Source organism: Dendroctonus ponderosae, unplaced genomic scaffold (assembly GCF_020466585.1).
Source record: "Dendroctonus ponderosae isolate FM_Combo_2020 unplaced genomic scaffold, Dpon_F_20191213v2 Dpon_F_20191213_1, whole genome shotgun sequence".
NCBI lineage: Eukaryota > Metazoa > Arthropoda > Insecta > Coleoptera > Curculionidae > Dendroctonus > Dendroctonus ponderosae.
The window spans coordinates 18448185-18475210 of NW_026017110.1; the positions used below are offsets into that span (position 1 = coordinate 18448185).

General features: G+C 33.1%; 1 protein-coding gene across 2 annotated transcripts in view; it reads right to left on the bottom strand.

The window, feature by feature from the left end:
- The window catches only part of LOC109544394, a 142233-nt gene that overhangs the window by 4705 nt on the left and 110502 nt on the right, over positions 1–27026 (bottom strand). For both annotated transcript variants that reach the window (XM_048661231.1, XM_048661232.1), the window contains exons 2-6: positions 9208–10475; positions 5079–5232; positions 3293–3437; positions 2723–2908; positions 2394–2538 (exon numbers count right to left, since the gene is read on the bottom strand). In XM_048661231.1, coding sequence (XP_048517188.1) covers positions 2394–2538; positions 2723–2908; positions 3293–3437; positions 5079–5232; positions 9208–10475 — 1898 coding nt within the window. The remainder of the gene's footprint in view (positions 1–2393; positions 2539–2722; positions 2909–3292; positions 3438–5078; positions 5233–9207; positions 10476–27026) is intronic.

A 27026-nucleotide genomic window follows, 5' to 3' on the forward strand; every position in this document is an offset into this window, starting at 1 on the left:
GGACTGCAATTATCAGCCGCTAAGACTCAAAATCTGCAATTACTTTTATAACCTAGAACCAAACTTCGTTTGGATAAATCCATTGGGAGAATGTTTCGACTGACAATGGATTCAGGTCTCTGTTTAATTTTCACTCAGATCATACTCTGGTCATTGGGGATGCTGAAGACTTCCCAGTCACTACGATTCTAAATGAATCTGAATGGAAAAACCACTTTAAATGGGATGGGATAAAGAAAATGTCCGGCGATCATTTATATTTCTCTCAACTAACAACCCACTGATTAACTGAACATTAATTGAACATCCACGTTTTGTCAGCATCTTTTTCATTGCTAATAACGTTTTACTACTGTATTTTAAGCGATAGCGGAAAATACTAAGTCCGTGGCCATCAAGCAGAAAAAACAACTAAATATACACTCAACGTCAACATTAGCGAACAATGTAGCAAAAGTTAGCAAACTTAATTTCCTTAAATCACTGGACCGAACGTTATGTTACTTACAGCAATCTGTATGATGACTAAAGTTTACCCAGATCCTAGCAATTTAAGCTGACAGTGCAAAAAAATTAGTTGCTAACTAAAACCGTTAAAATATTCGCTAATTTTGGGGCTAAGTTTTTTTTTTTTGAAGAACAACCCAATTAATATTGAGAACCCTGACATATTTTGTGCTTGGTGGTGTTGGTTACTAAAGGCAAATGCTTTCTATAGTATATACTTTAGAAGAAGCACAATTTCTTCTCGACATGTTATGTATTTCTAAAACCTTCATGAATTCATTGGTCACATTAAACAAACTCTAAAATGCAAAACATTTTCAATATTTCTTTAAAATTTGTTTAAGAAAATGAGCTATGATGTTACGGATAAATTGAAAAGGTGATAGAAAACATGAATTGCTCGATTGTTCTGTCGTTCTCTGCTTGCTGTTCCCGAACTATATGTCTTTCACTGTTTTTGTCATCAATGATAATTCTTAGTAAAACACTTCCCATGATGCTGTTGTGGTAATGTTCGTTAATATTAGCTTTACTAGCTACAATAAACATATCAAAGCTTGTCATAAATTATTACTCAACACGATTTTGCTTGGCTTAATGATACCGATATTTCTTATAGATTTAGGTTTCTGAATTAATGTGACCACTTTTTAATTGAAAAAAAATGACCTTGATCTTGATATTATCACTGTACTTGTTCTTGCACTTTTCGCAACCTAATGTTGCTTTCCTAAGTTTTAAATGACGTGAAAATAGTAAAGAAGTAAAGTAGTTGACGTTCTCAATTTTGTATGTATATATTTCGCATATGATTTCAGTTTCTAGGAAATTCGATAAATAGCAAGTTTGCTTTAAAATATTATTACTAATATCAACAAAGAAATCTTTATACTGTTGAAACTGTCTAATTTTGAATTTTGTTTTGGCCAATGAGCTGCAATTGTACATTGCCTTACCAGAATGTGTACTCTTCTAGATGATTATTTATAGGCCGAAGCACAAAAACCTGGCATTATCATCTTTATTCAATTGCAAAGACAATTGATAGAGCGTGGAAATTTATTGCTCTAACGGGCAAGTAGACTATATCATTCTAGACTTGACTAAACGAGTATTAAATAGATTTGGCACAACCAATAGAGTTTGCTTAAAAACTTAATAACAGTTTTTATATGTGCAAACACTATTTATAAATATGATTAATGCAGTTTCAGTTTTATATATTAATCTGCTTGACAATAATGACTGGATTTTGAAACAAAAAACACTTTTGCAAAAAGAACATATTTTTTATTGTTCACTCTGTTTCGAAATACAAACAGTCTGGTAACTGGTCTGGTCTTGCAAAATGTTTCGTTAGGTTTAGGTTAGTTAAGCCATTTCTAAAGTACTCGCCTGAAGATGAATAATAAATTTGTCGTTCCGTTTGATTGTTAACATTTTGCAAATTAATCCAACTCTGAGAAACATCGTTTTAAAAAAATAAATATAAAAATGTAAACCTTTTTTTTCTTAAAATCAAGTTTTATTTGAAAAATCTCTACATTAAAGCATTGACAATGTGTTGAAAATGCGTGTGTAAATGAAAATGTATTATATCTTATGATGGTAGGTACTTTGCAAGCGGGATAACTCGTTATTTTAATAACGTTATTTTAATCGTCATTAAATGAAATATAACAATTTGAAACAATTATCGGTTACATTTCCAAAGCTAATGAGGACGAACAAATAACTAAGGCTTGTATCAAGTTCTAATTATCTTTATGAAAAGCTCTGATATCTTCTTGGGTTTCACTATTCACGGTGGTAAATTTAAAATCCAACCCGGAGGCCATACTGGAAGAAAGGTTAAAGACACAGACAAAGATAAAAAGAAATTTTACCTGACCAAGGCTGCCTCCTAAACCTAATAATCCGACCGTTCCTCTTGAATAGCTTTACAGGTCCGTTTTCTAGTGATTTCTTCGCGCTGCTGCTTTGTGTTCCATCGCTGTTGAAGTGATTGTTCACGTGCCTTTCCAACATCAGCTGAAACAGATTGATGAGAATGTTAAATATATCTAGAATGATATAGATTAATGTAATATGGCTAGTCGGTTTTATTCGATTTAGGTCAGCATTATTTTTTTTATTCTGGAAACAAAGTAAAACAATCTTGGAAGAATAACCCATTGGTTCGCTTGTGGTGACTGAGGTGGTATTGGGCACGTACCTGCGAATTAAACCTTTGACCACAGCCATCCACAATGCATCTAAACGGTTTGGTCCCGGCATGTGCCAACACGTGCCTCTCGAGCCATGATATTGAGCACGATCTCCTTCCGTGCACTTTGCAGCCTCTCCAAAGGCATACATATTGTTCCTGGTTGGCTTGAGATTGAGATATCACATGTTTAACCTGTAAAAATGTAATTTCTTAGCATGTACAGGCCACGAAGTCAATGTGGAAGTAGCACTGAAAACACTTCGTCTACATCGGAATCTTATATTTTATGATTTTCTTAAAGGCTTGACGATTCTGTATAGTAAAGATATTTAAAGTTCTTAACAATTTCCAATGTGCTTGTTTCAATAGTCAGCGTTAAGGGCTTTCTGCATTTCTACGGAATTTCTCTGGCCATTATTTTCACGTTTTGGTAGTAACATTAATGGTTAGTTAATTAATTTATTGCTTCGATCTTACTGCCGGATTCCACAGTGGGTCAAATTCGAGGAAAAAATTGCATTGAAAGTTCTTTAAAACTGTTTGATATGTTGAATATGAAATAATTTGCTAGTGTACCTGCAGATGTTCTAATAAGGCCCCACTGGTATCAAATTGTGCCGCACATTCATCCCATCGACATCGGCCGGCAATGGATTGTGTTGTGCTCTTTCCCAGTTCTCTTCCGTCATTTTTGTCCTTTTTATGCTGAGCCGCAGGAAACCTGAATTGCATCAAATTATTATACTTTCAAATGCTATTAGATATTTGCACATTTGCACTTACACGTCCAATACAAAGACGAGAAAATCACGCCAACTATTTATTAATGTAATAATAACAGAAATAATGATAAACGGACAAAAAATAATAATTTGAGACTGCACCATACCTTAGAAACTTGGCAATTACATTCCCGACATTACGATTCATTTGTACAATATGTATATTATATACTATAATAATCACATAAACTACTCAAATAATAAAGCGAGAATATTTGCAACTATGTTTAATCCGTAAATTCATACAGCTCTACTGCCAAATACAATTCATGGAATTTTGACCATCGCATTAGTGGACTTGGAAAAATATTATTTGTTGTTTATTTGTAGATTTTCTCGTATTATTTATATTTTGAACTTTGGACACTCACTTTAGCAGCTTCTAGTCCGGCTCTTATATTGAGTGCCAAATTTGGATCATCAATTTAGGGATATAAATTGCGCTCAAAATTTTTCATTTACTTGAAAACCAAATATATAGAGTTGACAAGATAATAAGATAAGTAAATAAAGCCACTATTGCCAATATATTCAATTTCGATGGGAAGACGATTGCATCAAATAAGTACAATGTATTCCAAAAAAAACAACAAATCTTAAAAAAAGTTTTTTAAGCCTGTAAAAATAAAATTTACATCCTTTTTGCTTACTTTCTAGTTAATCCGTTCCTCGTCTTCGAAGCTACCGATAAGCTCAGTTTCTTAGTAGTATTTCTTGGAGAAATGCAGTTTTCAACCACTTTTCACACATTGAAATTCAGTACTTTTCCATAAGATAACACAAGACGCCCTGTGTGTACGGTTTTAACTTCAACAATTTGCATATTTTGTTTATTTTTCTAGACACATTTTGTGTGAGTGTGAGTTAGTTTTGGTTTATAGTGACTCTTTTTTTTGTTCACTAATGTTAAGCAGCTATTTCACCCAAAAATACACATGGTGGGAGTACAAACTAAGATGGTGCTATCTGTATTTTTTATCGAAAAAGTATACCAAACTTCAATGACCCGAAAGTGGTCAAATAGGGTTGAAAACAGCATTTTCCCAGAATCATAACTAGCAAAAGTAGTTATTTCAAGGATTATCAAACCTAAAGTGAGCGTATTGTTAACTTCGAACACACGGACCAGATCAATTAAAAAAGTATGAAATGTTTTATTAAGCGTGAAGAAAAAGTAAAGGATTATTTATTAAAAACTCTAATCAAAACATGAAATTATGTCGCATTGTTTTAAAAGAAATGAGGGGAAGGATGATTTTCATTTTTGTCAAATGACTTCCTTTTTAGCACTTTGTAAATATAGTTATTTTGCAAACATATCAAAAAGGGATTAAACATTTCGCATTTAATAAATTCAGGTCATTCCAAAGATGCGTACATTGTTTGATAAAAAGCTGTAAAAGTGTCTTTTTTTATGGAACATACAACAGGGGCAAAAAACAAAACAAAATTGCCAACTAAAATTAACTAATCCACCATTTAAAATTATATTAGAATTTACACTTAATCTACAATGTAAACATTCAAGTTTTAAAATGCTAAACTACGACTATTTACTATAAAAACATGAATTTAATTACCTGATTGTCTTTGGTTGAGATAAAATTGGAGACTTTTTCGGCTCTTCAATTATCTGCTCGTCTACATTGATTTCCAAACTTCCAAGGCTAGAGATGCCACTATCGGAATCAGTTGGTGATGGAGGCTTTTGGTTAGATATTCGAATTTGGGATCCTTTAATAAAAATCAGCCGAATAAAAACCAAGTTGTTCGAGTGCTTAAGTGTACTTATGCCAAAAAATATCAGCAAGAACGGAGAATTTGTTAAGTGACTTGCATCACACATTATATCGAGTGCAAAAATCTCATTTTTATGACAATAATAGCAATTAATCACTTTTGCGATGAACACCAGAAATGTAAGTCTAATGAGAAGCGAACATGAATCATGCAAATGCAGAAAAAATGCGTTTTGAAGAACCGGACAACACTTGCAACTTAATCCGGAAATCTACCGGTTCCATATCAGTTAGGAGATTTATTTTACATTAATTCAGCTTAGCTTCTGTACTTTCACTCTATCAAGCCACGATAAAGTTAAATTAAAACAATTCAGAAACACAATCGTAATTTACCTTTAACATTTAACATTACAGCAAATTGGCTTTGTTTTGCTCAAATACTTTTAAAGCTGTGTGGTTCCAATTTCTTACTTAAAATGCCCACCGACTAGTTGTACACCCAAGTTATTGTCGCTGCAAATTCTAAAGAAGTACTATTTCCTTTCGTTCAGAAATTACATTTAGAAACTACCTGATGCTATTAAGGGTGCACTGTTTAGTAGAAAAGAGGGGGCGGTTGAGGTTGGTAAGGTTTTATTGCAGTATCTATACCGAACAGAATTTATTTGAAGTGCTAATCTATATTGACATAAAGTAATCTGTCAGTAAACAGAATGAATAATCAAGTAAATACTTGGATATATTAGGCAAATATATATTATCGAATATGATCTGATTTTAATTCTCCGTCTGAATAATCGCGAATATTTAACATCAATTCACCTTTTAGCTTAATTACACATCAATATTAATTAGTGAATTACTGGCTTTCCTTCCGGTTTAATTAATATCGCATGTTTTGTGACCTCAAGCTAGATAGGATAAGCAAATAGAATTTTTTACTTTCAACGAATTATTGCCAATTGACTGATTAATGAACCAAACGTGAGTAAATAACGATGCATTTGTATTGTAAATTTGCTGTAGAACTTTTTAAGTGGCTTAAACCCATTGCTGACTACTAAAGAAATCTATACAAATCTTATTGCTGCATATGGAAAAATGAAACGTCCTTTGCCATAGTGAAAATGACTAATAAAACAAAGAAACGGGAACATTTCAACTGATAAAAACAATAATCGTTTTACCTGGTGATGGCAGGCAGTAAATAAGTTTAGAAGAGATATAGAAAGGTCTTTGCAATATTTTTAGACTGTCACGTGGCGTGAACTTCAGTTCTACAGTAATTAGCGGTAATCAGCTGACATTATCAAATTAAACTTTTTTGCAAATGTTATTTGCTTAACCGCGTAATTACAATTAAATTGAACCAAAACATATTTTGGATCATAATCGGCAACTTTATCGAAATATACAAAAAGAAAAAACATCAGATAATACAGAGAAAATGTATTGGTATCAAAAATTAATCAATCAAAGTACAAAGTTCCTTTCTGTGTAGGAAGACATGTTTCTCAGTTTTTCCTACAACCTCAACCATTTAAAGTGTTTTAATTAGATCAAACAAGAAGCGGCATATTTTGAAGCGTTTCTAAAAAGGGATCTGTGTAATTACATTATCAAGTTATCAGGTTCCATCTAAAAAGTAAAAATACGTTTCAATGACGCAGAACGTAGCAAATATGAATAGTATTTTATTTTATCCAAAAATCAGCTTAACAGATTGCATTTCATCACGATATACAAATATAATATTCGAACATGGTTCGGAGGTACCTTGTATCATTTTAATACGATAAATGTGGCTAATGTATGGGAAATAAATTGTCTTCTTCCTGTCTCGAATGAGTATAGTTTATGTACCAAGTTTTATTATTCGATCCAGTCAGAAATAAACTGAGCAAAGCGATAAGATAAAATAGACAAAAATCTAAAATTCTTTAAGAACCAATCTCATCATTTATGCGAACACGATTCTGCTTACATTTTTTGTGGTGATGGATTTTTCCGAGCGGTTTTTGTATTCTATTCAAGGTTCATAATCTATTCAAAATTTTTCACAAGTTTCAGTAGTTTTTCAAAAAACTACTTTAGGGCTGTATTTTTGTGGTGAAAATGTTTAATGAAAATTTAAAAACTTTTTGGGATCAGTCGGAAAAGTTGATTTTTATAGCGCCAAAAATTGTTGTTTGCGCGATTTTTTTTAAACTACACAATCTAGTGAGTAGAGCAATAATGTAATTTCCATTTGAAGTCACTCAAAATACAAACTTTCAAATCAGAATTAAAACATTTGCAGGATCAACAATTTGAGAATTTGCCATGTATCTAAATTTTATTTAAATCAAAATGTTTACAAATGTAGATAGAATTTCGTCGAGTTTCATCTGTATACTGTACAAGTAAAGTAAAGTTGTAAATAAAGTTTTAGTTTGTGATCGTACTCCGCAAGTGCTCTTCAGATGACTGTGTTTGGTTAATTTCGTTGGCTATATAATTTAGATCAAAATTGCCACGTAAAACCTCGTTTTTGCTTCTAATTTCCAAAAAGGGAAGTTCAGAGAATTCATTCAAACAACTAATTGATATCTACTTCCTCACAGGTTTTCAAAATACATGAAAAACTATATATTCAAGCATATTTGACTTATGCGAAAGTTAGTAGATTCCGAGGTAGAGAGGGTCAATTTGAAAATACAATTTTCGTTTACTTTTAATAGATTCTTAACCAGTTCTGCTATGACTAAAAACAAACGTGTGTGATGGTTTTTTAGAGCGATACATCCAAACTGCGTTTTGAGAATAAACAAATCAGTAGATATTTCAATGTAAAATTGACACATCGCCAACAGAAAAGCGATATTAGAGAGTTATTGGAAGTTATAAATACTATCATGCAATAATAAGGTCAATCCTCATTTTAATACTGCATTATCTTTATTTTTTTAACGAAATTAGTTAATGGAATGTGTAATTTATTGCTTTCAGTATTTAGTCCTAAAGACCTAACTTTATCTACTTTCACTTTTTCTGACAAGTTTCAATTAACAGCAAAACAAGTTGCTTCAACGTTTTTATTTTCAAAAAATTATACTTATAATTGCAACATCTTTTCCGATTATTTTCCATCCCTGGGGGTTCACAGTGGTATTTATGCTTAAAAATTCCTTTAATAGGATAACGTCACTCTCAGAAGTGAACCTTACTCTGGTATTTTTATTTTGGCATTCTGAAAAAACTCTATATGGAAAAATGTTCTCTGATTAAAAAAGTGTTGCAAAGAAACTGGGTTATGTATACAGTGAAATAGCCTGCAAGCGGAACTGCCTACTAGAAATATCAACTGCCAGTTTAAAGTAGAAATAAACCTAACAGTATCTCTGCACAATTAGCGTCGAACACTATCGTTATTAAGAGATCCCTTATTTTTAGACTCATTTGCGCCGGCGTATGCGGCAAAATACCACTAACTTTATTACTGCTTGCCCTTATTGACTGTCCAATAACACCCTATATTAAAACAAAAAATCTGATGTTTTAAATGGCGCCAGACTATTGCAGCTACCTCCTTTTAGGAACTACAAAGTAAGTAATAGGAAATTTTGATTGCTAAAAAATCCCAAAACAACAGTAAAACTGGTTAATAATCTATTAAAAAATATGGAAAACGTATTAATAACGAAAAACTATTAACTTTCGGATAAAACAAATTTGTCAAAACACGCTGTTTTTGAGTAGACATTGTCAGTGAATTTTATCACATTAGTTGAAGACCACTTTGTCAAAGAAACAAGTTTTATTGCAAATTGCAGAATTTCTTCTTCGTGCAGAATGTGCCATCATCATGCATGCATAAAGCCATATAACTAGGTTTTTGTGTTATGTAGAAGAATAGTTAGAGAGAAGTGAAACACATAAAAAGTGCTTAATCAATCAGTTAGAGGTCTTAGATGCTAAATGTATTTACCATCACTCCAACATTTATCATCAGGCGGCTCTTGCGGTTGATGCTCTTGATGCGTCTGGCATTCTTCTGTTCGATAGGGTTCCTCGGTCCTAGTGGATTCAGTACGACAGTGCTTCCCACTACTTACAATCATCGACGAAATATCGGGATTTGAGTGGCTGTATTTTCCTAACGTAGGGGTAGCAGTCGAAAAGCAACTACTACCTTCTGGCACTTTGGGCCTAGCCGGTAGTACTGTGGGTACTGCCGTATCAACACTTAGAGTAACATTCGCGATATTCGTAGTTCCGTTTAACCTCGAAGGTAAGGCATTTAAGTTGACGATAGGCACTACCGTGGCGTTCAGTTTAACGCAGTTAAAATTATTCAAAGTTGCAATTTTTTGTACTGGTTGAATAACGTTCAAGCATGGATTCCGGTTGATGACGGGTATGGTGCTGACTTTGTCGTTGCTAATGGTTGCAAACTGAGGTACGAAAATACTATCAGGTGGTTTCGGAGCTTTAGTGTGCAGATACGTTAAGTTTGGCGGAAAACTGAGCGCAGTCAGCGTCACTGTGGGAGTGAACTGATGCATGCCGGGATGCATCGCACTGCTTGTAGGAAGCTGATCGTGAAGTTTACTTGGAGCCGGAAGAATTTTTCGCGGAACCGTCGCTGTGCTTAACTTTCGAGATTTTGCAAACTCCATTTTCTTCGCTGCTGCATTTGCTCGCCATCCATTTTTCGCCGTATTGCTAATCTGATTAATAACCGCAATCCTGTTAGCACCAACCGCCTTAATTTTCAGTAGTTCCTTCCGGATCGCGTTTGCTTTCACTTGGGTTTTAAAATACTCGGTTATTTTCCCTTGTTGCATTTTCGGTACAACTTCCAATTTCTGATGAATCGTATAATTAATGTCATTATTATTATTATTGGTCGGACTAGAATCTACAGCGATAATCGATTTCGGCGCCTTCTTATTAACAGACGGGTTTAGGCATGTCGGTGATTGCTTTTTGGCAGATTCGTCGTTAACTTTCTGACGCTTCGTGAACATCGGCTTGTCGTCCAGCGACCTCTTCACCGACGATCCCTCTTCGGCTGTCCAGGGCCAAGGCGGATGGTGTGCAGACTGGGCTGGCGGCATTCTAGTGGCCTGTTGGGAGGACCCGGAATCCTCAGAATGGTTGGAGGCAGTGCTGAATGGAGATCCAGGGTCGGTTATGTCGCTGGAGGCAGTGCTGCTACCACTACAGTCTGTGCAGCTCAAGACTGCTACTCCACTGAAAAAGATACATTCATTAATCAAACAGTAACATCAGTTAAGGACAATTCATGGGGTACAGGAAAATACTTTCGATTCCCAACACCCAAAACGTTGACAAAAAGAAACAATTTTTAATGCGCTACGAATATCGTTGGGAATTCATGTAGAGCTTTAGAGAAGTGACCTAAAAGGATGGACAATTTCAGTGCATAGCTTCTAATTGAAGCATGTTGGACCAATGAAGCAACTCAGCTTCTAGCTTGGAAATAATGAACTACTCTGCAACCTAATCGCCACAATTGTATAAACTGATATCCATAATGGAAACACCCCTGATTTTTTTCAATTTGCTCTTCTTTATTCGGGACATACATTATTTAGGCAACATCCCGGAATCACCTAAACTTTAAGAATTTCCGTAAAAACTTACCCTGGAGCGGATAGTCATCTATAGCAACCAAAGCAGGCTCAAAAGATTTCGGCCGAACAAGAACGTATAACAGGAAAAAAGGAATAAGTCTTAAGATCGATATAGGATTAGAAACGATAATACAACCAAGTGACATGGAAGACCTTAAAAACTAAAATTACAAAGATCCAAGCAAAGACATCGGATATGTAAGTAAAAACAACTGCCAACAAGAATGGACAACACAAGAAATTGTGTTACTTATCGAAGGTAGACGAAAATGCAGAACAAACCCAACAGAATGCAAACATCATATTCAAATCATCAGGAAAAAGTGCAGAGAAGCGAAATAAAATTGAAACTCAATGCAAAAGAATTGAACAATTTCAGGATATATATGACACTTTCAATGTCGACAAGAGAGTAATAGAAATGACAGCCAGGGACGAAAAGCGACAAATAATACTACGTACAGAAGACAAACTTGCGAGATGGAAATAATATGTACATCTAAACAATTTGAACGCTGATAGACCTTCTGCTCCACCACCTACAGACAATGACATCGACCATGAAAAATGTCGATGAAGAAGGTCCAGAAATAACCAAAAAAGTTATACACGCAATAACCACCCAAAAGTGGACAATCTAGCGATCTTGACAAAATCAAACCAACAAAAAAAATGTTCCTAAAACTCTCCTTAGAACATACAAGAAGTGCGAATACCACAATCCGGATTCCCAAAACGGACTTATAACGCGTGCAGCACTTTTCCCCCTAAATATACTGTGATGCAGACACATGAACGTGGAAGTATAAACATGTTTCATGGACTACCGAAAGGCATTCGATTGCGTTAACCATCAAAAGATGATTGAAATCCTGAGAACAACTGGGGTCAGTCTATCTCGAAAAAGGAAATACTGCCAAAAATTGAACAAGCGCAAAGAAGAGAAAGAAAGATGAAAATCATTTTTTGCAACATCAGAACTTAGCATAAGGCTCAGAATTCAGATGGTCGGATGGTACGTTTTCCCAGTGTAACGCTGCGGGTGCGAATGGTGGACAGGGTAAAAAGAGGTGGTTTGGCCGTTCATCCACAGAAATATTTTGTGCTGCAGTTTTCAAGACTACAATAACCATTTGGATCACCAATCTTCGGAAAGAAAAGGCACAATAAGAAGAAGAAAAAGGCGATCTTAAATTTGTATGCATATTTTGAATTTAACATATGGCTTCTGAATGAAAGCATGTCACATTAACCCTTGAACAATCGTGCATGTTTGTTCCCCTGATGGTAATACATATACAAGTAATGGTTCTACCATCCGATTGACCAGAAAGTCATATTTACAATGTGTGCTAGAAGTTTTTTCACGAAGTTGTACACATTGGAAAATGTATGAAGATCGCGTCACTGAAACATGCGATGCTTGCGTTAGCCGAAACTTGGAAACAGCACCTAAAAAGTTCATTCATTTTTCATTTCACTAGGTCATGGATGAAGAAGATTTAAGACTTTTGAGTAATTTATGAGCAGGAAATCCTGATAAAAAGACGAAATTTTTCATAATAATATAGAAACCCTAGAAGATGACGAGATCATTGCTAATATCACATGTCGAAGACGAACCTATTGCGAAAATGTTCAGCAAAGGAGCGGTCATCCCATTAAATTAATGTCGACGTTTACCGGAAAAAACGAATGAGATGATTCTTTGTTCTTGTTGACAATTTTGTTCAATCAAACAATTAGGAAGCAATAAAGTGTGTGATAAGACCGAACGGAACTCTCAACTATCGGTTCGGATTATCCATTTATTGCTATAAAGGAGAACCTTTTAGTAACATTTATTTTCATTACTATAAAGAAGTTTTGCCGAACTATTCAAACATAGTTAATAGATACATTAACAGCTTGGTTTCTTCAAGGTAATAATGTCATTTACCATACATCAGATCGATTTTTGGAAAGAGCGATCGAGCATTGAACATATGAATTTTACTGTGTTTTGTTTGAAAGTTTCAACCCTGAATAATAGAAATAATGTTTGTAAAAAAAATAATCAGCAGTTATCTAAACCTTGCCATGTTAATATTGTAAAATAGTTTTGTGTGTCTTTACTTTACACTGATATGACAAACAGACGAAATCATGTGGTATTTATATTGCATTTTTATTAAGGTAAACACCCAATCGATTTGAGGCCATATAGGTATCCTGTATCATAAAATTAAATAATAAAAATTATAAAAATAATGACATGTTTAATGATGAACCACTAATTCGAATAACGATAATCATCAATGAGATAAAACCAGTCCGAAACGAGATATTTTAATTGTCGAACGCCGAAGATGTTATAATTCTGTTGTAAATTTATATAAATACACAGATGGCTTGCGGCATGTAGTTATCAGATTTATGGTTTGATTATGCTAATATATGACGGGTTACAATGTCATTGAAAAATATATGATAGTTATTTTATAACTCAATCGAAGAAAGTGACAATAATTAATCGGTTTAATGTATATTAATGGGTTTATATGTGAGTGTTGACATTAATTGGTATAAAATTGATGTAAATCACCGTTCAACGCATTTTGGAAATATTAATCATGCTTAAAAGTTAACTCACTACTGTAGTTAAAAGATGCAGTTTTGTTTACTGCGTAATATTCTATAAAAGTGCATGATGTACAAAATACCAAAAAAAAACATAAAAATGAGTAAAAGTGATAGGGAAAATTACAAATTAGGCATTCGTAGTTTGAGTTTTAACTACCCGACTAAATGGTTTGAAGTACTTAAGTATATTACTTTGTGTATGATTTCCAGACGAATCTCTCATATTAATTCCATGTTTTTTGCATACAACACCAATCTATCAACTATGATAAAAATTCAATTTTAGGTGCAATAGAATATTTCAGGTCAAGAGCATGTTATCAAACATTTTCCACAAAGTCTGAAAAGTGTTCTCTCGTTCATGAATTATTTAGGTTTTGGTCTAGTTCTGTGTTTCTGCTTTTAATATACTGATTACTTTTCAGTATACACTGGTACAAAATTGGCGTAATTACTCTGGACAAATAGCAGACATTTTTTGAGAACAGAAAAATGACAGACATGCAATAGTCCTGTAGATAAACTGGCAAAACTTAAGGCAAAAAAACTATAAAAAAAATATTGTTACCATTATTTTCCATTAAATGTCCAAAAATTGATTTTTAAGCAAAATTTACTAATTTTTCCATTCTAATCTTTAGCTGTTTTTAATCTTCCATTCAAACATTGAGACAGGATCAATATTTCTTTCTTCTTTTTATTTCTAGAAATTTCTTAGTACTAATATACTAAATAAATAAGCAAAGTTTTACTTTTGTATATTTTGTTTCGAGAAGTTGTGCGAATTTTGAATCATCCTCTGTATTATTTTTTTCGTAATCGTTTAGGATACTTCTTCTTCTATTGGTTTTGCATTGACTTTATTTGGAATGTCATTTTGCCCGATTTTAACTTATTGAGTCAGACTTCGATGTTTCCATTCAAATTTTCAAATAATTTCTGAAAGAAAACGACTAGTTTATGTACATTAATCGAGTTTTCTTTTTGACTATAATAAGTTACTCACTTGCACCAAGACATTATTATTAAAGACTCAATTTTATTCCCATGATAGATGAATTTAACATTAAAATCCACTCATTGATGCGTATTCGTACTATCTATTTTTCCATTGGAAGTTTTTTTTCAAGTCGAAACCAGATTTTTCTTTGCAATAGTTACGTGTGATATTTACTTTCTTTCAAATAATATCTTGATTATTATATTGATATTATTATTAAATGCTTTGTTGTTCTAATCATCACTCTCTTTCTTCTCTAGTAAAGTTACGTTAATTAGCCTACTAAAGCTACATAAATACGTTATCTAGTAAGATCAACTACTTTTAAAACTTTAAAGTCAACAAATCTCCACATTTTGGATTTTTTTTCAGGCTCCGGTGATTTCAAAGCCAATTCTCAAGTGCGCTTGTTCGGTATCCGTATATGTCCTCTAGACTGCCCACAGTTTGGAAACCTCTCAGAATGTAATTCGAAGTATCCAACATAAAGATCAGCACAGCTTTAAATTTTATTTTTTAATTCGAACAACCAATTAAACTAACCACCTGGTAAATAAGAAAATCACCCAAACCATAATCAAAACTTGATCGCGAACTCTTTCGGATGCGAAATCAAGTAGCAATAAAATGGTGAAAACTCCCTGCCTATAATCCAAAATGCATTATTAGTCAGACAAATTATTTGCGAGATTAGAAGCGGACGCTGTAGCTTTTAATTATAACACCCCATTTTAATCCCGGACACAATATCGGAGGACTTGGGCCAGTTTTTTTTCTTCGGACATGAACTGCACTCAGAAGGGTAAGCATCCCCTGCTCGGCCACAGTGTTTCAAAGGGGGATCACTTTTGTGTGCCCTACTTTTCTTTTAAAAACATGACAGGGCGCGTGCACCAGTGTGTCGCCCTTTCAGACCGGGCGGCTCTTGCCACCCCCTTTGTTTTGTGTTGATAGTTCGATTCCCATCCGACCGGATATGCTGCGCCATCTACGCGTCTTTGCAATGTTGCCATGCTTATCTACCACAAAAATTTGGTTCTTCATTTTTATCGCAAAATGCAACGCACGAGCTGCAGGGAGACCTGGATTTTTAGCTATTTTTGAAGACCCTGCGAGGTAAAATTTCTCGTAATTTCAGTTTTAGCATTATTTCACAGGATTCGAGTAATCAATAACAGGTTATTAGCTTACTGAACATTGCGTTAAAATGCTTGCAAATTTTTCGTCTAGGAGCAAGCGTGTTCTATACATTTTCATGAAAAATAAGAGCTTTAATGCATTCCTGTTAAGGTTTGAATATTATAAACATTATCCGAACTATCTGAAGTCTTGAAAGTTGAAAAGATTGTTAACACACACACTTTGGCCTTTTTTGGAGACTTCAGATAGGTGAAGTTTTTTTGCATACAAATGAACGAATGCGTTATTGACGCCCTGGAGTTTTGCAAGGAGGATGCTGCATGAAAAAAAAAATTCTAAGGTCTAAGAAGTTGTTAAAAAATGCCCATTTTTCCAGTTTTAGAAGAAAGAACACCAGGCCTTAGAAGCTGCACCTTTAAAACGCAATTTTCTGGGATAGCAAAACAGTCGAAAAAATTGCGGTCAATTCAACTTTAAAATCTGTATTATTGTGCATCTGTGCATGCAAAAATCAAATAAGATTGCTTTTAATATTCCATGTTTAGCTTTAAATCAAACCAACTCTAAAAATGGCGACTTGCAAACTGTCAAATTACCACGCCTTCCGCTCCCTAAGACGGTTACTCTATGCCTCAGTCTAGACAACAGTGTCACTCATTTGCAGTTTTTGACTTGTTTGATAGCGACAACTTCGAAAATATGTCTAATGTTGGCTTCATATCTATGTGCTGAACTTAAACAAACCACTTATTTACTAAACAAATAATAATATTTACTATTCCACATCCAACAGAGATGTAAACATTATTACTATGTATTGTTTGCATACTTCAAGACAGTGTCAATGTTATGACCGTTTCAGCAGTAAATGCCAATGAATATGTGGAAAAATCATTGTCAGAATCCATCTGTACAATGATGGAACTCTTCCATTCAACATGTTTGATGCCTACAACAACCTGCGAATGCTTGGAAGAAAGCTGACGGAAATGTCTCTGGTTAATTGCTTCGTTCGCAACCTTAAAATTAAGTTTAACTTCGTGACCGTTACGTGAACGCAGTTTCTAATCGGATTCAAATAGAATTAAAAAATCAACAACTCAGAAGAATTACCGTCTGTTGCATATTTTAGCAACATATTTTTTCAGTGTAGTACAGGCTTTGTTTAAACGGTAATAATATTGTTTTTATTAGGTGCAAAATACTCTACTAGTCATAGGAATTATTGTCATTTAAAATTGATCAATCAACAACCCAGGTAAATGAAAATAACTGAAAAAATTGAAATACATTTTTTGAACCTCATTGATAATTAAAAAATGGCTTTAAAGCACCGGCGAACATCCAACTTTGTGAGTTCAAAGCCCAGAAATTGAAGCAATTAAAGAATTTTACTCACAGTGAACATCAAGTGCACTGACTAAATGTACACATCGGCTAACTGAGTAAAGGATTGCATGAATCAAAGCCGATCATTTTTTTCTAATTTCTGGTCTTTGTGTATGAGACGAATTGCTTTTGGAATGAAACAAGATCAAATTATTTAAAGAATATAAAAACTTAAATATTTTTTTTAAAGAAGAGTCCCAAATATTTGCAACTGTAACACTAACATTTGATATATTGCATAAAAATATTTATACATCACTTTTCGTTGTAATCGACTTGTTTGGCTTTCATAGAGATTTCTCCGAGCGCAAGATATTAATGGAATACTCAATTTTAGTGTTGAAAGAACCAAGTTCAAACTTCAATGATAAAGAAGAGTGCATGAAGTGGAAATTCGCATCGTTTTCTTTATGATATTCTCTTTGATCAAAACCTGGTTCTCGATCTATTTTTGATGCGAATACAAAGCATTGTTTGGATATTAAATTTAATAAAAAATTACAAGTGGTAAACTTGTGGTTTTCACATCGATTTATGCTTCTGAATGGAATAATACATCAGTCTAAAGCGCAAACATGGTCAATTTGCCATGGACATTGATTGTAATGGATCTTAATGTTCTGGGTGAAAAAGAAGTTAGTTTCACGTTTCACCAAAAATAATTCAGTGGTTTTCTAATGCCACTCTACATTTGGAACACAAGAACAGATCCTTTTTTCCTTCTTTACTTCTTGAAAGTGCTTTGCAAAACCATCTAGTATTGAGATCTTTGCACCCTATTATGCTTATTCAAATGTTTATCCAGCAAGTATGCCTTAGTTAATGTTGTTTTCTGTCTGTACCAAACTGTCTATATGTATTTACACATCTCCTTAAAGGATGTATGTAGTTCGATTCAATTGAAACATATGTACCTCTTATAGAAACACGTTGATTAAATATCAATAGTGCTGATATCCGCTCTGGCATCGCGCGTAAAACATATTTGCTCTTTAACACCAGACATGCAGAAAACGGATACCGATGCAACAGCATACGTACTGCAATTTCATTAATAAAAAACCGAGTTTCAAATTCATTAACGTTTAATTCCACCCTGGCCGTATTAATTATTCAAAATCCTGCTTAGGAAAGTGAGTGCCACAAAAGTCCGACCCGTAGCGCGATTTACATAAGTGCTCGTTGAGATACACATCTTGGGCATTTGCATAATTTAAAATTAATAGTAGATAGAACCCTAGTAAAAAAGCGTTAAATGAACACAAAAAATGCATTTATGAAACGGTCATTAGTATTCAAACGCTTTGACTTTTTTTCGTATTACTGTTCTGGTGAGCTGATGATGCTGGAGTGACTTGCCTGATGATTTGTAAATATATTAAGTTCTTGCCGCACCATCTACATTGATTAAATTAGAATGGAGTGATATTTTGGAACACAAACAGTTGTGTGTTTCAAATTACCTACGACTGTATTCTATTTTCAAGCAGTTTTCACATCAGTTGGGCGAGATTTAGTCAAATTGAGAATGTAATTGGGAGTTTCTCGAATGAAAGTATGTATGATATTTAAGGGTGCAATGCTTCGGATTTATTCATCACAGAAATAAAAAAGATTTTTGCCTAATGTGTTTGCTTACACTGATTTAATAACTGAAACTGCAACAAGCAAACTTACAAAGTTTTCAGGTTTAATTAACAATTTAAATAGTATAATTTGCATTTGCTCAATTAGCGGTTTTAGCTCTTCGTGCGCGTGATTTGTTTTGGATTCCGGGTACGAATCTGAAGTTCGATGTACGACGTTTTAAGTACAATTGATTGGCTTTTCCCTTGATTTTTTTGAAACTTTCTTTAATTTCTTGGTAATTTATCGAATTTCCAATACTATTTTTTTATGTTTCACATAAAACTGCTCGGAAACAACAAAATAAACGTTGCATATTACGATATTAATTAAAACTCATCATCAAATTACTTATTTCTCATCTTATAAAATTTATCACAAAGCCATTGAGCGATAGTTTAAGGCTCAAATGAAATTAATTGGGAACGCAAATAACAAACATTGAGGTTATCAGCTAAAAACGCATTTATATTATTTGTACATTTTCGTAAAAATTCTGATAGTGCTTCTAATAATTTCCCGTTGAACAGTTGTTCTGAATGTATACTTTCTTGATGAGAAACGTTACTTATTGCCATAAAATAATACAGAAAGAAAGATTCTTCTTAAACCCGAAAAATTTAATTTATAAATGACGCAGTTATTAACTCCCAAAAACTGATTCTTGAGCTTTCAAAGCTGATTAACTCAGTATAATAATCTGTTTTTTTTACATTTTCCCCAATGAAATTAGACGTTTCCCAACTCGCAGTTGCGTTTGTTTTTGTAGCACCTTATTCGTACTAACTTACCTAAACAATAAAATCATCTCGAAGGGGCCTGAATGTGTTTCTACTGTATACATTTTGCAAACTCTACTAATAAAAATGCCGAATTTCTTTAAGGATTATTTCCAGTTTTTGTTTACGAATAATAGAAGAAATCCACTGAAGCAAGACACAAAAAAACGAAAAATTTCATTACAAAACGTTTATATAAAAACAGACAAAAATGGGAACCTAAATTATGCAAAGTAAGCACTTGAGATGAGCAAACGTGTGTGTATTAAAAGATATTTCAATTACTTGAAATATTTGAATACATGAACACTTTCCGACTTCTCTTCGTTCCTCCACCACGGATATATTCATTTCAAAGCCACCGTCATAAATCCTGCAAATAACTTCAGATAATGAAGCCGCCTTGCACAGTGATGGGTTAAAACATTTTCTGATAAAACCCGGTAAAAAAATCAATAAGAGCGCTTCATTTCCTGTTATGAGAAGTAACGTGGGTAATTGAACTGAGAAAAACTGCCTCGCCAATAATCGAAATCCAAGTAAAATCGCTTGACTGAAATATATGATAAAGGTGTGATAAAGAAGCCGCTAACATAACTCGACAAAATAAACAGGAAAGAAGAATATGAGACACGTTGGTTGAGTGAACTCGAGTATATGCGGATTCCTTGACGATTTATGCATAATTTTTACGGTTGGCAGACATGCAATGCATTATTACCGGTATTATTAATAAGGAATACTAATAGTAATATTAAAAAGATTCCGCGCACTGAATTACGGTTATGATGTTTTTCTTGTAACTGGTTTTGATCCTTCAATTTATCTGATTCGAGCACGAACGGAGAAACGAAATGTTTGTCGAATTGTTAAAGACTCAGGGTTAAAAACTTTACTTTTTGTTGAGTGTTACTGTTCAAATTAGATTTCATACTCAAGACTTTACACATTTCAGATAAAATCTGATTTCAATTAAATATGTTAATATGGAATGGTAGTAGATAAGTATATTTATGCAAATTCAAATAAAACTGGAAAAGCACTCAAGATTAAAGAAAAACACATGGCAACTTTGCCCTAATAAAACGGTGTAGAATATGAACTAATAAAAATCAATAGGAAAAAAAAATAATTTGAGATGTCAAGTAATGCAAACGTATAGTATAGGTACACGGTTATTAAAAATTTAGAAATATAACACACTTAGGTGAGAAATTGTAAGCTCTTTAAGCTTTCTTTAAATATTTTAGTCAAAACAAAATTAATTTTTTGTTGCACTTTGATTAAAATATTCATATCAGAACGTTGTATGTGGTTAAGTACTGTTACTGGAAATTACTTATAATGAATAGTCAATACAGATCGGCAAAAGCAATAAACCCGAACGTCTGAATATTAAAGTTAAAACAAACAGTCTGAAGAACTGCAGTGCAATAAATACGTTTTCTGAAACTTTGGTAATTTTAAAAGTTTACGTTGTCTTCCCTTCGGCCGTGCAAAAGGAAGACTACAAATAATTTAAACGAATCGGCAATGCTTACAATTAGATTGAATAATTCAATTCAAACTATAAGCATTACACATCGAAATGAACTTACAATCTTTATTGCCGCATTTCCATTAATTATTATAATAATTGCTCACCGGGCAAATAATGGCGTAAACAGGTACTGTTACTTGAGATACTCGTTTACAAAAAGCCATTTTCAACTTCAATGGTTATCGAAATTATTAACGGGCAATGAGAATAAGAAGCGCTTATGGGAAAATCAAAAGGTATAGAGAATTTACCATTTCCGGCTAAAGTCAGTCGTACCTTTGAGTCAAAGATTTTCACTGAAAAAATCTCTATTATTGAACATCAGTGTATATACATTGATGGACACAATATAAAAGCCACACAATATGCAATATACTATCTACTGTTATTGCAATGGATCTGAAAACAACCATAAAGTCGGCCAAATAGGAAAATAAACAATAAAACCACTTTGCCGACACCAAGATTAGTTACAGATAAATTAAACATTTACAACGGACTTTACAGCGTAATAAAACCTTACGGAATATATCTCCGGTATTAAATGTACATATGTATGTGCGGGCTTGGGCTGTAGATTGGTATATCCAGGTGCAAAATGAGAATATTACGAAACCACGCCAATGTCAAGATATAATAACGATCGATTTCCTTCGACGTATTCTTAAAAGCACAGTAATTGGTTTTATGGGTAATTCTCTTTGAACACTTATTCCGCTAGTACGGATTTAGGACTTCTAGCTCATTTATCATCGACAGTTGTCCTAATTAAAATAATAACGAGTTTCAACTTATCAACATGAAACATGCTCTATGTGGTTATCGAAGTTCCTAAGATTTATACATTAACTATAACTGTTTGATTTGTGGAGTGGGTGAGAAAGAAAAGAGGTTCTAATCTGGCTATCATATTAACGACATCTAAAATAAATTATTGAGTTAAATTTTGACAAGAATATATATTAAACTATAAATTAACAGTCCGATAGTGTAATTATTGCAATCGGTTAGGAAAAGGAGGTTTGCTATAAATAAACACGTTTTCTAAAAAAAATGAATCCTTTTTTAACTTGACTTCTTTTAGTAGGCAACATCTGTTAATAAAAGTGCTAATTGCATCGTAAAGGAACGGTTTTACAATACAGGGATAATATGAAAAGCATTCATTTTTTAAACCTGCTACATAAGGAAGTGAACATTAATCGAGCAAAATTGAGATGCTTTATATTTTTGCAAATGACTCCATAGAATTATCAGCAATGTTCCAGTTAGTCTTCTTTTTCTATAAAAGAAAACAGATTCTAACTAATTAATAAATAAAGGAGAAAAAATATGATCAAAGAAATATATTGAACTTCAAATTGTCTGATCTAGCAGATAATCTGATGGGATAAAATAATTTGCTTTGCTCCGTTACAATTTTTTTTACGAAAAATTAGGTTATATCATATAAAAACTAATAAAATTTCTATGTTCTAAAATTTTAGTAAATAATACTATTCTATTAAAAAAAAAAACGTAGATGATTTGCTTGTTTATATCACATAATTAATAGAAATGCAGATTTGTTAAGTTTTTGCCCCTTTAAGAAGCGCTAAATTTGCCATTTAAGATGACCAGTTCGGAATTTTCGGGGTTATTTTTAAAAACTAATTTAAAGCTTCGGCCTAATTGATTGTTAATATTAAATATTAATTTTAATTGTGAGAAAATATAAGCAACCGTAACTTTACGTTCGACAATCTAGTAAAATAATATCGATAGGAAAAATCGTGCAAAACATACGTTTAGTAGACAACGGATTAGTGTCTGACGAAAAACATTAATGTTTTCTCCAATATTGAATGTAACTTTTAAAAGTTAATTAATTGGCAATCTAGAATAAATGCGCGTGCTATTAGTTGAATGTGAATTCTGAAGCAAAGACCAACGATTCACAGCTTAGCCTAAAATTAATGAGGGACAGATCGCTTAGTCTAAATTGAAAAGTATTCAGAATGAGAAAAAAAATAATTATGCTTCTTAGGGAAGCGCAGAGGGTGCAAAAATTATTTTTTTTTAAGAAATTCAATACTTCTAAAAATAACTTAAAAAGCCTGCTTTAGCATAATTACTTTTGATTCAACATTCCAATCAACTGAATCAACAAGATTTCTTGAATATTGTTTTCCTCCTGTTTATCGCGTAAATCTTCGTACATCTTGAATTAATTGTAGTATTTCCATATAAGATATGGAAACTTTCAAAGTATCAGGTTAACAAGAAAAGTCTTCGCCAAAAAAGAATAAGGCCATTTTGATATTACATGAAATGTTTACGCGCTTTATATCGCAAATTTAAAAAAGAGTTAAATTTTCATTCAGCAACCTCGTCTCGAATGCTGTTTGCAGTAGTATTTGCTAACGTTTTACTGCTTTTGACCATCGGACATTGTAGATTCATTATAATTCTTCTGAAAATAGCGTAAGAAAAAAAACCTTAGCAGAATAGTTCGAACTGCGATTAGTAATTAATAAAGTTATTAAAAACAATTTAATAATAATTAATTAATACTTCTACTAGAAGCAAACATGAAAGCAAAACACATCAGACGACAGCTGAAAAATATCCTTCGAAACCGATTCCTTTAGCGTTGATTGGCACTGAAAGCTACATGTATCTGTAAACATGAGAGATGTAAATTATACAAGTTTTTTTCAAATGAAAATAAAGCATCGGTTTTATCTCGATAGATCAAAGAAAGTTGATTAATGAATTTGAAGATTAATTATTGTAATATGAAGAAACATGTAATCGGCCAAAGAAAGTGCATACCGGTTCTTGTAGAGGTTTGTTGCGCTAGACCAGGTAGACGGACTCAGTGATGTTGCAAATACATACTATAATAATAATTACATGGTCTATGCTCGGCAAAAATGACTGAAAATGTACCTACACGCAAGAAGAAATAATGGTTTTGTGCAAAGTTAACTTTAATGAATATCCCTTTTCAGTCATATGTTGGAAAAGCGATGGTTAATTTCGTTAACCCTACGGATGCGGTTTACCATAACAGAAGAAAACTCAGTAAATAAGTTACGAGACATGTTCAATCTGTTCCTGAATACCGAATGGCATTTAATTCACTTTTATTTAAAACACCAGGACAGAGACAAGAGGAAGTTGACTGGGCTTATTATGCGTCGCGTATTCAAACAATGATTGAATCGGTGCATGACGAGGTTCTAAATTGAATTTTGATAGTGCAGACGAGGTGGCAGTAGTATTTTAAGTACAATTTCTAGTCAGAAACATACAAGGTAACTGTTCATTTCAAATCAGGTTATTCTACAGTGGATGATCTTTCAGATTCAAGACTAATCGTTTTTCTTTAGCGGCCAATTCACGCGTGTCTTAATAATAATTCGTTGTTGAAACGTTACTTTTACTATTCGCACAGGTAAATTTTGCCTTTAGGTGTTTGTTAATAAATATAAATCAATTGATGTATCTAGACATGATCCTGAATGTTCGAATTATTACCAAGGTATCAAATGTATGTCTTCCAAACACGCATTATGCAACTGTTGTGCATTCTACGTATTCGACTGAATAACATTACAATGGACTCGTAAAAAGCTGACAACTTTTTTTTAAACAATCTTAAATTATTTATATTATTCAAGTAGGTTGGCATACAAGGCATAGTTTGCTTTGGTTACATCACGATTTTAGAAAATGTTGACTTTGATTTTCATTCGAACACACTTTCAACATAGGACATCTTCCAATTTGTTGCAGCAATGATTTAGAGTTACATATTCAAAAGATTGTAATTGATTGTGATTGTAAATTTCTAAGTTTAAAATGCAAATAATTTCCAAATGAAATGGAAGATATACTGTAAACTTTCTACAGAATGACGGTGTGAGTAGAGTGTAAGAATTGAAACTTTCGTGAGTATTGGCGTTTCAAAGTTTGGAAGTGTTGCCTATTTTCTCCACATATCAAGTCCGAACTATAATATTGCTAACAATAAACGACTGTGTTTCATCCTCGAACTATCAAACATCATTAATGATGAAGTCAACATTTACAGACACGCATTATACACGTCTTACACACGTAAGTATTCTTCATGTGAGTAACATATCAATGGACTAAGTAAAGTGAAAAGTTGGAAGCTCCTTTATCAAGAGATCTTAAATTATTTATAATATTCGAGTAGGTTGGTTCGCAAGGAATAGTTTACTTAAGTTGAGTCATTATTTTAGAAAATATTTACTTTAGGGCGTTCTAGGTCCTAAAACAGTTTTCCAAGGTAAAACAAAATTTCGTTTGTCTTATTGAGTGTTAGAGTCGTAAATGAATTAGATTTTCAGAAAAACAGTAGTAATGTATACTAATTTTGATAAAAACATTAATTTCACGCGGGTCGTCGGAAAACACACATCTAGAAAGATTAACTAGATCTACGATTAACGAAACAATAATAAAAGAAATTCATAGGAAATGAAAAAGACATATAGTATTAACCGAGTAACTTTATCCAACATATCGCCACAAGTTAAATTGTGACAACAATGTTTTCTTGAGCAATTATCTGCTGTATAAAGTTACACGGAGATGATGATACCAAGACATAAACTAGTTCAGATTTGTTCAAGTTTGTTGTTGTCTGGTTGTCAGGGTTTACTGAGTGGTCTGAGCTGAAGTGAATATAAAATAATTCGGAGTCAAACATACGCTCGCAAACCTAAAAAAAATAATGCCAATTGATAAGTATTAAAACAATTAAAAGAAACTGAAACGTTAATGTCTTATTAAAGTTTTTAAGAGCTAACAGAGTTTCGTCTACAATTTTTTTTATATTTCAAATTCAACAATTGTCATTTTGTATATATCTATATATATATTGTATACATAAATCATGTATGCTTAATTCTACTTCTTTTCTGATCTTCGCCTTCTTAAAATGATTGCAAATTTATTTGGGTATTTCGATGTGTTTGTAAGTATTCTAGTAGAATTGTTGCAGTAGTGTCAATATGGTCCAGTTATGCCTGTTATTAATTTTAATCCATTTTGCTTCACTTTGAAGCAGTCTTTCTTTCAGTAATCCTTGTCATATTTGTTCGGGCGTACACACATGACTCTTATTCTTGTCATTGATCTTATGTACTCTTTTCTGTTGCTTGTAAGTGTTTGTTTTTATAGGAAGCATTTGCTTTCATTAATGTGGTCGTAGTCGAGCATGAATCTACCTATTGTTTGGTATATTCCGGGTTGACTTTTTTGTACGTTAGCAATTACAAGTATTGTGACCTTTTAGTGATATCTGTTCTATTTAGTACGTGTTTAGTGAGTTTGTTGGAGAATCTTCCTTGATTTGGTGGTTCGAGGAAAGTTGATCTTTTGCTGGATTTGATGTTAATCTCCATGTAGAAAACCACAATTCAATGTATTTTTCGTTAATGCCTGATCACTTATATCACTATTGTTTGTCGTGTACAATACGTGCAGTGTCGTCAGCTTATTGAAATATGTATGCTAATTTGTCCATTTGGTTTTGTCGCATAAATCATTCTTGCATATGTTGTAACATTCTATGTTATATAGAAGGGGTAAGAGTGGTAATCCATGCGGAAACCGTGCAATATTTTTATTATTTTTTAATTTAAGCGAAAATTTCTTTGCATCTGTTGCAACGAAACTCAAATTTTCCCGAAATAACTGTCCAGTCACAGAGTGTTACAAAGAATATTAGAAATTCTTCCCGAAAGTTTCTGATTATCACAATTACTTTAAAACACGTAGTAAGGATTGTTCTTACTAAAATACGCGCTCTAAATTGTTTTGCTCTGAATTTGTACAAATCATTTGACAAAAACGTGTTTAGCCTTTGGGTCCTAAGCATTTATTTTGAACATAAGTCGAATAAAAACGATATAATATTTTGATGTCTACACCATACGGTTTCCCGTGAACGTTTTGTGTAGCATTTTCTGCTATGGATCGAATGTAAAAAAGCGCCGGTATGAACCAATTAAACATATCGTGTTGATCGATCCA